Below are 14,721 nucleotides of genomic sequence, written 5' to 3'. Positions count from 1 at the left end.
GCAGCAAATCGGTTGCTTGTTCCCTGAGGAAAGAGGAGACATTCTGCGCATGCTCGGGGGTGAGGCTGGCACCTCAAAGCGGGAGGAATCAAACTCACAACGGGGCACATTGATAGAAGTAGGGCGGGGAAAGTTCGTTTTCTTTAATGATGGCAGATTTTGGCGAGCCCACGAAGAAACAAGGCCGTATTTCGGTTTGCTGGAATTTCCCCCCTCCCCTCATAGGAGTCATGCCGAGGAGTCTTCGCTGCCCCCAATAAAATATGTGAGGGGTCCAGCCCCCCCCCATAGCTGTCAACTTTCAGATTTGAAAATAAGGGATCAGCAGCCTCAAAAATAAGCGATCAGCAGCCTCACCTGTCCCGGGGACAGCCTGCGGGATATCTAACAATCCGGGACAGCAGCGGGAAACAGCGCTGGAATAAGGGAATTTCCCGCAAAAAAAAGGAAGGTTGACAGCTATGCCCCCCCCCCCCAGATGATGGTTATTGCCACTCAAATTGTGTGCCTGCACCCTGTCATGTGATCGATTATGCGGGGCGGGGCTTGCCTGCCCTCCCATATTTTATTCAAGTTGGCAACCCTGCCGCCAACTGGAAACCAGAAGAAAAATTCAGATTTTTTTTATTAGGTAGCAACAGTGCTTTTTTTCTTTAAAAAATGTTTAGGGGTACTCTCCTTTTTTTTAAATATATTTTTATTAAGTACAAATTAGAAAACATACATATTCACAACAAAAGAAAATACATCTAACCAAGTGGGGGAAATTAGAGAATATTTTGTCTTTTTTCATATTTACAGTTATTTATACCTCTATAAAATGCTATTCACAATAAAGCAGTGAAATGAAAGATATCAGAAAAAGAACAAAGAAAGAATAAAGAAGTAAGAGAAAAAGATCATAAGTGAAAAATTTTAAAAGTAGATAAGTACAATACTATCTATATTTATATTGTATAATTTCATCTTGTCCTTATCTACCTTAAATAAATTGGGGGGGGGGGTTTAGGTTGTTGTTTTTTAGGGGTACTCTCATTTTCCTACTCATATTGAAATACTGCCCCTCAATGAGGCCAAACTTAGATTCACAAAATGTTTAGGGGTATGCATCTCCCCAGAAAAAAAGCGCTGGGTAGCAATCTCTCTCACACACACATACACACACTAATACATGCGCGTGTAGCAGCCAATATCAGAGTCCCTCCTCTTTGTAACTTAATTCTGATTTAAACCTCCGGATATATTATTTCAGGCCACAAACGTTTTTAAAATGACCCTGCAAATGCAGCCAGTCCACCATCGTTCTCCGACTGAGAGCTCTCTAGAGTTTCCATATTTCAAAAAGTGAAAATCCGGACAGAAAAGCCTGCCCCCCCAACATCGTGTCCCCACTAATGGGAGTCCCCCATATACTGTATCTGTCAAGCGGTTGGAAAGTGTTTCTTTTTTTTTACATAGCCACGTGCAGTTCACCTGTGGCTGTGGATGTCATTGCTGCCCCCCCTCGTGGCACCATTGGTGTAGGCAGGGGGGCAGCTGCTGTCCCCAAATGAAATAATTAAAAGTATTGCAGTTTTCAAAGAGCAATTTAAAGAGCATTTTATGAGCATCATTGAAGGTTTGGAGAGATTATCACTAGAAGGAAATGGCAACACGAGGAAATGGACACTCCAGCTAGATTCTGCTGCTACCAAAGCTCAATTCATCCTTGCTGCCGCTCTGTTAGCCAAATATTCTGCCTTATTGGAACCTGTGGTAAATGCTCTAGTGTCTAAAAAGCGAGTTCTTTGTAATTTTGCAAAATATACTCGTTAACCGCAAGAAAGGTACTCCCTGATGTTAATTTTATTTAACTTTCTGGTTTTCAAATGACTGAAGATTTTGAGATTTTCCTGAACACTTGGGGGCCAAAGAAAGTAATTTAAAACAACTGTAGTTGGGACATTTAATTCCGAATCTGCTAGACAGAGCCAGACAGAGGATGATGACAGGTGAGTGTCCTGCTCCCCCCCCCTCGCCCCCCAAATCCTAGCTACGCCCACGCGGGGCACCTTACGAATTCCATTCTGAAACCCGCCCCTCCTCCATCCAAAGTCGCGGGCGGTTTGAACGCAGCCCCGCTCAGCTTCCCCGCAGCCGAGAGCCTCCTGCCTCCGCTATCTTTTGCTAGCTCTACACGTACAAGCCGTGCATTGAAAGCACATCCCCGCCTCGCCCCCAAAATCTTCCCTGCAGCGCCTGCTGCGATTGGCTTCCTCGCCCGTGTTTCGTTTAATTTTTTTGCAAAGCCGCGCGCAGATCTCCTGCTGCCGCTCTCCTCGCGGTGTGAAGCGCTGTCCCGCTCAGCTCTGCAGTGCCCGGCCAAGGAGCCACGCGCGGTGAGGGCCGCCTGCCCTTCCCGTCCTTTTGCTAGCTCTATGCGCTCGGAGGCGGTAGGCGCGCGCACCCCCTCCTTTTCCCGTCGGGCCTTGCGGGGCGCCGTCGTTCGCTCTTCGCCGGCCGCCGCGATGATCCACGAGCTGCTGTTGGCGCTGCGCGGCTACACCGGAGGCCTCTTCGTCGCCGTTGGAGGCGGCGGCAGCGTCTGCCTGCAGGTGGCGTCCCGCTCCGGCCCTTGGGGAAGAGGCGCCCCAGGCCGCCGCCGCCGCCGCCGCCGCCTCCCACCCTAACCGGCTTCTCGTTGCCCTCCCCTCCCGCAGGTGCCTCAGGAGCCGCTGCTGCCGCCCTTCCTTCACCCGAGCGAGGCCGCCCTCCTGGCCCGCGTCTGCCGCCTCGGCGCCTTCTACATTCGCTTCAGCGACTTCGTCGAGCAGTTCGCAGCCGAGCACGTCCAGCCGCCGCCCTCGCAAGGAGGCCCCTCGCAGGGCGGCCAGCAGCAGCAGCAGCAGCAGCAGCCTCCCCCCGGCGCCCCGTCAGCCCCTTCAGCAGCAGCAGCCCTGCCCGTGCAGCCGCAGGTGAGCGGTCCCCTGAGCATGTGCAGAGGTAGGCAAGCGAGGCCCCCACTTTTACCCGCTTGCCTGTCCCTTCTCCGGCCGTTTATGGGCAGTGACCCTCTGCGGAAGCGACTCGGCCCTTTCCCTCACAGGCTGTTTCTCTCCGTCCATTCTCGAGTCCCCAAAGAGCCAGAACATCAAGGGCTGCAGCCGGCCGCCTCCATATCTCTCTCCCTCCTGCCTCTCATTACCTAGAAGGGCCTCACATCCCTGTCCATGAGATCCTCCGAGGTTAATTTTTCCCTTGGCTTTCTTTTTTCAATTGCTGGGCCTTGGGCATTTTTTTGGCTACTTTTATGGAAGAACGTTGTACTGTAATACTGCTGTCAAAAAACAGTGATGTTTGCGGAGGAGCTTTCTTGAAAAGCAAGGCTTTCATTTATTGAACAAGCCCTTCTCCTAATTGCACCTCCTGTGCAAGGGCTTTTGTGGCAGGATGCAGTCCCAGAACAGTGGAGGGACAGGGGGGTTGCGTTGCTTTGGGTCGCTTCCACTCATGGCAATAGAGGTGGTTCTAGAGCCTTATGCATGCCAGGAGATTAACCCTTCCTTGATCCACTTTCAGGATCTGCACCCCTCCCAGCAAGGGATTTATCTGCGGGCTTTCTGCACTGGGCTTGATGCCGTGCTGCGTCCATATCGGCAGGCCCTGCTTGACTTGGAGCAGGAGGTAAGGAGGGCACAGTGGGTTTCTGTAGTAAATATTGCATGATGCTCTGCCCATCAAATCCAGGTTTTTGCCACTAATAGTGGTTTGTTAATCTGTATTCATGACTCCTTTTCACTAAGCCACCCCACAACTAGACATTGTACAAGAATAGAGCATAAATGACTGCTTGCTTGCTTAGCAGAGAGAATACCAATCAAATTGCATCTGTTGATGATGTCCTTCATTATAAACAGAGACAAAATCATTAGCCATGCAGACAAAAATGCTGATGAGCATTAAATTCCAGCACTATGGCTGTGTAGCTCTGTAGCAGCTAAACCACAGAGGAGGTGTTGGCCCCTCGAAGCAACAGAAGACAGGCTTCTCTTCTGGTAAGCAGCAGAGTCACGGCATCCACCCATCTGAGCCAGTTGCAAAATTGAAGCTCAGAGAGAAGAACTGGTTGCAGCTACCTCCTGAGCTGTGGGGGTGGGGGTGGGGGGCACGGAAAGAGAGACATGGCTATAAAAGGACAGCATTTCTAACACCAAGCTCTAAAACGTCCCAGAGGATCTGATTACTGGCAGCCAGTCAGTTCCAGCCTAGTACTCTGGGTGAAAGTCAAGGGTCGGCAGCAGCCACAGACCCAAAATGAGCCCAGAGTGAGTGCAGGACTGGGGCAACTCATTGACTATGATGCCCAAAGCACCAGCTCATGAGCTCCCAGGTGCACAGTACTGGAAGGCAAGAGCAGGGAAAGCACAATTGAAGAGGATGAAGGAATCTCCCAAACAGGCAGCAACATGGGTTTTTCTGGGGGGGGGGGAGCAGGCAAGGAGCAGAAGGAGGTGGTGGTGAGAAAAGGCTAGTTGAGAGAATGGGCAAGAGGAGCTTAATGCAATATTGAAAGCTGAGGCTGGAGGAAGCTCCCTTCTCCACAGAAGCAGGTGCTAAGCCTGGAGGTGGTTCCAGACCCAGCAGGTGCTTACCTGATAAGCCAACCTGCACCATAACTGCTATATTCAAAAAGCTCCAGGGAGTGCTCCTTCCCTGCTTGTTCAACTCAGGAGTTGCAAAACAACAAGTCAAAACAAAGTCTTACTCCAGTCTCTTACCCCTACCTTTCATTTTTTGCAGTTCCTGGCCGATCCTCACCTTACCATCTCGCATGTCAATTATTCGCTGGATCAAGTGAGTTCTCCCTGCCCATACCTCCCTTCTGTTAGAGGAGCTGCCTTCTCTGGATGGTGCCTTCTCTTCATGGTTGCCTGCTGAAAAGAGGCTTGCCTATATGAGTGAGCTGTATTAGTTCACACTGATCGTCTTGAATAAGGTCTGGAGGTCTGTTTTGAAGGGCAGGACCTCAACTGCTCTTGCTCTTGTCTCGCTGAGCCCTGGAGCTCTAGCACAAGGGATGGGGCTCCACGGCCACTTTCCTGTCTCCGATCCTTTTCCTGCAGTGGAACAAATAAAAAATCTGAGGCAGGAGCAAGCCTTGACACAACCTACATAAAGGCAAAGATTCTCTTCCTTCCCTCAGGCTATCCCAATCTCTGTAAGGGCCCTCCTGCCCCAAGGGACATCCTGTGAACTGCCAGTGTGAGCAATGGGCGAGTATTTTCTTGAGTCTCTCAGAGAGAGGCTCTTGGGACACAGGAAGCTTGGAAAGAGAGATAAAAAGTTTATCATCCTGAGTGGCTACAATATGAGAATGGAGGGTCTTATACAAGAGCTCTGGCTCCATCTGAGGGGCCATTTACCAGCTTTACCCCAGAGCACCTTTATTTACCTGTTTAGGGACTAGTCAGTTTGGAGAGGCAAGATCCTGACAGGGGACTCAGTCTCTCTTCCTGTCAAAGAGAAAGGAGTGCTGCCTAGGGATAATTATGTATGCATCACTCTTAACTCAATGTTGGCTGCCTTCCACTGAAAATTATTCTACATTGCAGGCTGCACTGAAGGAAGACAAGGGGGTTAATCAGACCACATTCTTGTGGGGCAGGGGGCTGCCTAGGCAAGTTCAGTTTTTGCTAAAGTACCCTACCTATGAGCAAAGGGCCTCCTAATGAAAGGTAACATTAGTTTAGGCAGATGCCCATTTTCAGTGATAATAGCAAAATTCTGGACCCATCCCAGTTGGCGGCAGCAGCATCAGAGCTTTTCACAAGGAAACTCTGTAGACACGCAGAGAAACTAGGAGGCTGCAATCCACAAGTCTCCTCCAACTGGTTCATTAAGGTGGCAGATCTTTTGTGCAGTAATTAATATGTACTTTGGGTCTGAAGGGAAGCTTAATTTTCCGAACTGCATTTATAGCCTGCATTGATGTTGATCCTTGTTAGTTATTGCACCCTTGCCTGATGTTCAATAGGCAACATGGAAGGCCTCTCCTTTCCTGTTTTGAGAAAAAGGCTTGCACAGGCATTATCTTAAGGAACATAATCCTGATCATGCAGAAAGTTTGCAAAAACCTAAAGTGTGGTGCAAGTAATTGTGTGTGGTTTAGGAAACATACTGTGGCAGAGTGAACCTCTGTGAGTAGAATCTTGGCAACCAGTTCCAATTTCTGATGTCCTAAGCAAGAGAAATCTGACACTTTTATCTTTGAGTGTCTCCTACACAGCAGGTACAGTGTCTGCACCTTAAAAGGGGGCAAATAACATTCCTTGAAGAATTAATGAATTTAGGGAGGTAATCTTAGTAGATGTCTACTTATTTAGGTAGACTATTGGGGGAGGGGGAGCCCCAACTGCAGGGGTGGGGGGGGGACAAAGCATGAAGACCACACACAAATGAAGCCCCTGTGCAAGAAGGAAGATACTTCCATTTTGCTGTGTGACACTGAAATTAGGGAAGGCTCTTTCCCACACAGACTGTTCTGTATAGCCTTCCCTATTGGAGTGAGTGGGAGGAGCAGCTCATAGGAGGATTCCCAACCCACATTAGAAAAAGATCTTGTCTGTCACATTAAGTACAACACTCTGTTCTCTTTTTCCCCCATCCTTGTCTCAAACTAGCAAATCATTCCTCACCATCTGATTCTTGTTTTGCAGTTCCAGCTCCTTTTCCCCTCACTGATGACTGTGGTGGAGCAAATAAAGACCCAGAAGGTACAGTTGAGAATCCTGATCTCCCTTGGTGGTGGCCCTCTTTTTATAGGCACCTGCCTGGCTTGATTTGAAAAGAGAGGGCAAATCTTGTGTGTAACTGAGATGGTGCTGATTTCTCTCACCTCAGTAGAGGTGAAAAATGGGAAGTAGAAGTTCTGGTACCATCATCCACAGAAAAGTAGAGCAGGGAGCTGGAAATGCTGCCTGCATGTGGATGAGGAGCTTAAGATGGGCTCCTCTTCCTCCATCTAGGCTAGCTGGTCTCTGGACCTTCCATAATCCAGCTGCCAGCCAGTGTTGTAGGAAGATATGGCAACGTCAGCTCTTGCAAGGGATCTGCTTTTCCTTTGCAGATTCATGGCTGTCAAATCCTGGAGGTGGTTCACAGACACAGCCGAGGTGGCCTGCCACCCGTGCGCCGTGCTTTGGAAAAGTAAGAAACCCTCCTGGAGGCTCCTGCCCAAGCGCTAAAGAGGAATGCCAGGTTATGGGTCCCCTGAATAAGTTAAAGTCCCACTGTTGCCTTGGATGGTGCTTATTTCCCTGTCCCCAGCCACCAATGGCACCAGCTCCATTGTGGCTGCAGCCTGGTCAAGCCCCCTTCCCTCTGCTGCTGTGCCCCCCCTCCAGGGTCTTGGCCATGTGCCATGCTGCCATGTACAAGCAACTCTCTGCCTGGATGCTGCATGGGCTGCTTCTGGACCAACATGAGGAGTTCTTCATCAAGCAAGGCCCTTCCTCAGGGTCTGTCCCTGCCCAGCCCGAAGAGGAGGAGGAGGACCTGGGGATCGGAGGGCTGACGGGGAAACAGCTGCGAGAGCTGCAGGACATGGTGAGGTTTGGGTGCTAGATACAAAGGAAGCTGAATCCGCCTCCCAATCCCTCTAGCTCGGCATAGTCCACACTGCCTAGCAGCCCCTCCCTAGGGCTTCACAATCTTCTCCTTGTCCCACTTGGAGATGTTGTTGTGGGGTTGGACATGCAAGGCTGCTTGGATGCAAAGCAGATGCTCAGCCATCAAGCCAGGTGCTCTCTTGCCTTGTGAAACCTGTTCAGTCCCCTCCAGTCATCTTTTTGTAGTTGGGTCTAGAACTTTATTTTTTGATAGCTCAAGTATTCTTTTCTGACTCCTCAGCCATTGTTTCATGGATCAAGAATCATGCTCCGCTCCCCGCTGACACAGCTTGGTGGTTCCAACTAAGTCTTAACACATACCTACCCTTCAATGGACAGTCCTCAGGATTGGGGGCGGAGCTTTCTACTTGGAGCCCCCACGTTTGTGTGTGGGGTTCTTTGACTTTCCCCCATTTTCACCTCTCCTTCCAACAGCGGCTGATTGAAGAGGAGAACATGTTGGCACCATCCCCAAAGCAGTTCTCTCTGCGGATTGAAATGCTGCCATCCTACATCCCTGTGCGAGTTGCTGAGAAGATCCTTTTTGTGGGAGAGTCTGTCCAGATGTTTGAGAGTCAAAATGTGAGCCTTACCAAAAAAGGTAGGAGACACTTTGCCTCATTTCATTCTGTGTGGGGGGAGCAAGGATTGAAAGTTGCAGGGTGGTTGTTTCTTGGCTGTCCATTCATAAGGGCACCCTGGGACATAGCAGAGAAGTGCTGGGATGCCTCACCAGGTGTCTGCGCAAGATGGAATGGACCCTCCCTGTAAAGCACTCAAGCCACCCCTCCCCCTTGCTCTGCCACTCTTTCCTTGGGGTAGAGTATGGTGGCTCCGTAAAGGTAAAGGACCCCAAGTCCAGTCGTGAATGGCTCTGGGGTTACAGCGGTCATTTCGCTTTACTGGCCGAGGGAGACGATGTTTGTCCGCAGATAGGTTTTCCAGGTCATGTGGCCAACATGACTAAGCCGCTTCTGGCGAAACCAGAGCAGCACACGGAAACACCATTTAGCTTCCTGCCGGAGCGGTACCTATTTATCTACTTGCACTTTGATGTGCTTTTGAACTACTAGGTTGGCAGGAGCTGGGACCGAGCAATGGGAGCTCACCCCGTTGCGGGGATTCGAACCGCTGACCTTCTGATTGGCAAGCCCTAGGCTCAGTAGTTTAGACCACAATGCCACCTGTGTCCCTACTATGGTGGCTCCACAGCTTTTGGTAAAAAGAAAAGAAAAAGTGAGGCCCTGTTGGTGCTTTGCCTCACCAATACAGCCCCCAAGGAGGTGCCTTTAATGTTTACAGTGAATTAAAATTTCTTCTTCCTGCTGGGTCTAGCTCTCAGGCTGCTTTCTGATGGCTGCTGTGTGTGTGTGTGTGTGTGTGTATAGGACCTGCTTCCTCCTAGCTCTGGTATTTGTACTTAATACAGAACAACTGGGAAGCACTGAAAATATTTTGGAGCCACAGTGCCCTCCTCTCAGGAAGGCCACTTTGGAACAGCAAGAGGTTTTCTGACTTAATACCAGCCAGCTGTTTCCAGGAGAAAACAAAGGCAGACCGTCCTCAGCCCACCTCCATTGTCTGCTTTGTTACCGGTTTCCCAAATTGTAGTTGCATCTGCTGCCATCAGATGCACTGCACAGTCCTCAGTGGGCTGGAGTGAAGCTGTTTTCCATTTCCATCTGTTTAAAATATTTGAAGCATCTTGGTCGTCTACTATATAAGCTTGGGTTGTTGGCATCTGTCAGCCACAAAGCAAAAAGGAGAACAGGCTCTGGTGCTCACAGATGCAAAACTTCATTGAAGCTCAGTGTGTTTCAGGAGCTTGAAAGGCTTCAAATTCTTACAATTCAAACACTCTCCAGTATTAAATTCTGACCTATTCAAGAACTCGCTTGAAAAAGTGGGAGAGCAATTTCCCCTTTTCCTCTCCTCCACTTTTCCAAGCTGGATCTTCGTGCAGCCTTGAACAGCCTTTGTCCTCTGCAAAGCTCTGCTGATGGAGGCCATGACTGACATCTTGTGTCCAGGTTAGGCCACTCTTCCTTGCCTTCCGTTGCCTCACAGGCTCCATCCTGAAGAACCAGGAGGACACCTTTGCGGCTGAGCTGCATCGCCTCAAACAGCAGCCTCTCTTCAACCTGGTGGACTTTGAGACAGTGGTGGACTGGATACGGAGCACTGTGGCGGAGGTCAGCCATAGCTCTAGAGTTGCATGTGCTAAGTTCTTTGTGCAGTAGCAGCAGGGAGCCGTTTGCAAACCCCTTGGCCAGAGCTTGCTGGAAAACCTTTTTCAGGCTGAGGGCCACATTCCTTCTTGGGATTACATGCTGGGAAAGTGGCAGGGATGGAGTCAAAAGGACCAGGCCAGGCCAGAGCAGCCCCATCACCACCACCAGCATCCATTTAGTGAATTCTCTCCCCTCTCAAGAAAGCCTCACTATGTTAAAAGCTCCCATTAGCAACAATAAAAGCTTTAATAAAGCCTAATCTCTGTGGGGGAGATTTGATTTTAATGGCAGATCAATGCATAGAGTGGGGTGATATTAGTCCTCTCTCCTGCTTTTCAAAAGTCTAATTGGTGTGGGGGGAGGGGTGACAGGTGGGGATCCAGAATTAACATTTGTCTTTTGCTAATGCACCTTGCACAATAATTAAGCTTTTAAAAAGCCTCAACTGTTACAATATCCCATATACCGGCTGTTTGTCAGTCCTGCCATATAGAGCATGGAGAGCCTGCCCAGCAATGGGCAAGTAGTCTCTGTCACTCAAAGCAAACAGATCAAGTCCTGGCTGCAGTGGGGTGGAAGGTGCTCACAGCTGCTGCTGCTGCTGCTGCTGCTGCTGCTGCTGCTGCTGCTGCTGAGAATCCCTGGTTCTTGATGCTGATGGACTGTTCTCTCTCCCTTAGCACTTATGGAAGCTCATGGTGGAAGAATCAGATTTAATAGGACAACTGAAGGTACATGCAAATCTCCATATGGAGCTTCCAAAGTTTTTCCTCTCTCTTTGTGCAGGAGGAGACCCACTCCTGCCAGTGAAGGGGCCCATGGGTTCTGTATCCCGATGCATTTAGTCATTCTCTCCTCCTTTCTAGATTATTAAAGATTTTTATCTCTTGGGGAGAGGAGAACTGTTTCAGGCCTTCATTGACACCGCACAGCAGATGTTGAAGACACCTCCCACCGCAGTGACAGAACATGGTGAGTTTCATAGGATCTGGCTTCTCCGTTAGGCTGAGATGGTGAGGTTGGTGGATCAGACCGACAACTCTCTACTCAGATACTTACCTGCTTCTCAAGCCTTTCTACCAAAACTCTTGGCTCTGCATAGGCACAGTTTGGCTCTGTAAGCTGTTGTGGCACAAACTCTGAAAAGGGCATGGGGGTGGGAGAGTGGAAACAGGTGACTGTGCCTTCCTTGCTCACTGTGCACTCATCTGGAATAAGTCGTTCTGGTCTGGCTCTCCTCCTCAGATGTGAATGTGGCCTTCCAGCAATCTGCCCACAAAGTGCTGCTTGATGATGACAACCTGCTTCCTCTTCTTCACCTGACCATCCACTATTATGGAAAGGAGCACCGAGGTGGGTGCTGGTGCCAGGGAGCCAAGCAGCCCTGAGCAGGGCAGGTTTAGGCCCCACCACAACTATAAGCACAGAGCCACAAAGCCAATTTGGTTCCACAGAGGCAAAATGGCAGCCCTAGGTCTGGGAAGCTGGGAGTTCAAAGCCAAGGCCAGTCTCATCAACCCCCTGGCTGGCCTGGAGCAAGTCTCTCATCTGCATTGGCTGCCCATTGATAAAATGAGAAGGAGGGTGGCAGGGAAGGAGGGTGGCAGGGAAGGAGGGTGGGGTCCAGCAAGGATTGCAGCCGTATTGTTGCCCACCTGCCTTCCTTTTCAGATGCCGCTCAAGCTCGAGATACGCCTTCTCGGGAACTGTCTCCCCATGAATCCCCCGCATCAGGCTGGGCTGCTCTGGGGCTCTCCTACAGAGTGCAGTGGCCCCTGCATATCCTCTTTACTCCTGCCGTCCTGGAAAAGTGAGGGCCGCTTTATCCCTGTTTCTGTTTCCAGGTGGATTCTGTGGCATTTTGGTGTCAGAGGTTGATTGTAGCAGAGCACACATTTCCTGGGTGGGAGGAGGAGATGGCTGGCCTGGTCTGACCCAGCTATCTTTTGCTTGCCTTCCTCTTGGCTTGCAGGTACAACGTGGTCTTCAAGTACCTGCTAAGTGTGCGTCGAGTCCAGGCTGAACTGCAGCACTGCTGGGCTCTACAGATGTGGTGCAAGCGCCTGGAATCCAACAGGACAGATGCCATCAAGTGGCAACTGCGCCATCACATGACTTTCCTTGTAGACAATCTGCAGTACTACCTGCAGGTGAGCAGCAACACAGGTCTCAGGGGCTAACTCTGAGGCTTCAGTGCTACTCCTCCAGGGGATATGCACCAGCCAGTTCTCCCAGCGATACCCTAAATTTCCCACCAAAAATTGGTGGCTGGAAATGACTGGAAACAGCAGGCAGTATCTTCTCCCTCACTTTTCCGTATCCTCAGGTGGATGTTCTGGAGTCTCAGTTCTCCCAACTTCTGCAGCAGATCAACTCCACCCGTGACTTTGAGAGCATTCGACTGGCACATGATCACTTCTTGAGCAATCTCCTAGCACAGTCCTTCATTCTGCTGAAACCAGTGAGTGATCCCCATAGTTTGTTTGCCTTGTGTCCCCAGGAGAAGAACTGGTCCTGTTCGAACAGTCCAAATGCCCATCCAGTACAGCACTCCTAGCTCACTTCAATGCAAACACGGCAAGAAGGAACTAAAGCAAAAGCCAGACCCTTGTGAACATGGCTGTGTTGCTTGGCCATGAGCACAACCAAAGCCCTTACCTGCTAAAGTGAATGATGAGGTACAGGTCTGTATAGAAAAGCAGGATAGAAAATAAATGAACTGCAACTGTGTCAGTTTGCCTTCATCATGTGTTTTTTGGGGGGAGTGTCTTCCTGGTGACTTGGTAGCATTTGGCAATCTGGAGAAGCCTATCAATGTTCACTGGTCTTGGAAACTCATGTTTAGAGCAGCTTATGATGCTTGAACAGAAATTTCGGGCTTTGGTAGCTGCTGTGCAGTGTATGAAGATTTTTGTTTTGTTTTGATTGTTTGCATCAGCTCCATTAGACCTTAAGAATTGCTCTACTAAGCAAGAAGTGAAATAGTTTGAGTAAACCAATCCAATAATCCTGCTGAATCTTGTCATTATCTCAGGCTGCGGAAGGGCAAGACGAGAAGCTTCTGCTCTGGTGAGGCCCTCCATCTCCTTTCTGCTCTTTGGTTTTGCAGGCTTTCCACTGTCTGAATGAAATACTGGATCTATGCCATAGCTTCTGCTCACTTGTCAGCCAGAACCGGGGACCATTGGATGAGCGGGGGACAGCCCAGTTGAGCATCCTGGCCAAGGTGCGCCTTGCACTTTTCTACCTGAAAAACATCGCCCAAAGCTTTTGGGGCATCTCTCCTGTGGAAGCATGTTGAAAACTCAGAGCAGGCAGCTCTCTGATGAATTCAGCATGGGGTGGGGGTAGGAACACAAGAAGTCTGGCCATTGCTCTTCCATGAAGCTCATCAGAAACAGCCTTGGTCAGGCCCTTGTGGCATACTGGCAGCAACAGCTGAGGCCTTTCCTCCTCCAGGACAGCAGTTCCCAAAGGGTGAGCGATGAGGTGGGGCAGCTGCCTGGGATGCTTCCTCCCCATATGGGTTCGAGTGGCCTTCTAGTCCTCTCTGTTCAGCCCTTTCTGCTAAGGCAGAGCTCTCAATTTATGGCTCATGGGTGCCGTTTACCTTTGCAGGGCTTCAGCTGTCAGTCTTCACTCCTTTTCAAGATCCTCTCCAGCGTTCACAATCACCAGATCAATTCAGACTTGGCTCAGTTGCTGTTACGTCTTGACTACAACAAATACTATACCCAGGCTGGAGGCACCTTGGGCAGGTAGGCCTTGGCAAGTGCCAGGAAACCACACAAGCCCCTTTAGTTATATTCCTGCTGGTGGTGGGAGGTGGGGGGCTCTGCCTGAATGTGGACTCGTCTACAGCCATCCTTAGCCTGGGTTTCCTTGCCTTCTAGGGCTTAAGGTTTCCCAAGGACTGGGAATCTTTAATTACACAGGCCTGTTACTAACCAGAAACACACAAGGTCTTAAGCCTATTTGAGAGCTGTTGGTGAGAGGGATGTGATGATTAGGCATAATCTAGACTTTCCGCTGTTTCTGTTTTGGGACCTAGAAGGTGGGATATAAATGTATTTATAACCAGCTGTGTGCAGTGTTAAAAAATGCAATTCAAACTTTGCACACTGTGGTCTGTAAATAATATGAAATTGGTTGTGTGTGCATCTCTAACATCATGCAGTTTTGGCTACTGTGCCCAATTTACACAACCCTTCTCCCTGCTGCAGCCACACAGCCCTTCCTCTAATTAACTGCCCCTTCTTTCTCTACAGTGTGGGATTAGAATAGACCACCAGTCTCACAATGAAGGCCGTTGCCACCTTTTCTGGGAAGCAAACCTGCTCTGGTCAGGATACATGTTCTGACTTCTGGAGGGGAAGGTGCTGAGAGATATTGGGACCTCATCCTGGCACTCAGAAAGGACTCTGTCAGTGTGCGCTTCATTAAATGTGTCTCTAGTGCTGCTCTCCTTATGCTGCATGTTTTTCCGGAAGTGAAAGTGCTGCTTAGCATTGACTTTGAATTGTTTTCAAATGCTGCTGTCAATTGTCAGCGAATTTGGCTCTTTCTACTGCTAGCACTGCAAGTAAGGCTGCGAGCAAAGGAGGTTCTCTCATTGCCCTCGTCATCCAGGAGCTACACTGTACAAATCAGGGTGAGCGTTGACCTGCTCTTAATGGAAAAGTGTGATTAACTGCAGGAAAGTTGCTTTTTTGAAAATGTAATTTGGTGTCTCTAAATACGGAAGCAGGGAGAAGATACCGTATATTTCCATTCTGGGCTGAGTCTGCCAATGAAAGTGTTCTTTCTACTTTTTTGTGTGTGGGGTTTGGTGCAGGAGAATAAAC

General features: G+C 49.6%; 1 protein-coding gene across 2 annotated transcripts; it reads left to right on the top strand.

The window, feature by feature from the left end:
• The first annotated feature begins 2,402 nt into the window (after positions 1–2,402).
• Positions 2,403–14,706, top strand: TUBGCP4 (tubulin gamma complex component 4). Of its 2 annotated transcripts, XM_081840548.1 has the most exons (18): positions 2,403–2,594; positions 2,700–2,954; positions 3,559–3,663; positions 4,780–4,833; positions 6,696–6,752; positions 7,106–7,185; positions 7,383–7,584; positions 8,082–8,247; positions 9,714–9,838; positions 10,558–10,608; positions 10,744–10,849; positions 11,123–11,230; positions 11,549–11,687; positions 11,850–12,027; positions 12,204–12,338; positions 12,987–13,103; positions 13,496–13,635; positions 14,146–14,706. In XM_081840548.1, exons 1-18 carry the CDS (start codon positions 2,418–2,420, stop codon positions 14,159–14,161), a joined length of 2,211 nt encoding a protein of 736 aa, XP_081696674.1. In that variant the 5' UTR covers positions 2,403–2,417; the 3' UTR covers positions 14,162–14,706. The 2 variants fall into 2 exon arrangements, with proteins under 2 accessions (XP_081696674.1, XP_081696675.1); XM_081840549.1 differs by lacking the exon at positions 3,559–3,663.
• Positions 14,707–14,721: the final 15 nt, after the last annotated feature.

Source organism: Podarcis erhardii, assembly GCF_964252035.2.
Source record: "Podarcis erhardii genome assembly, chromosome: 14".
Taxonomy (NCBI): domain Eukaryota; kingdom Metazoa; phylum Chordata; class Lepidosauria; order Squamata; family Lacertidae; genus Podarcis; species Podarcis erhardii.
This window is presented reverse-complemented; position numbering and strand designations above follow the sequence as displayed.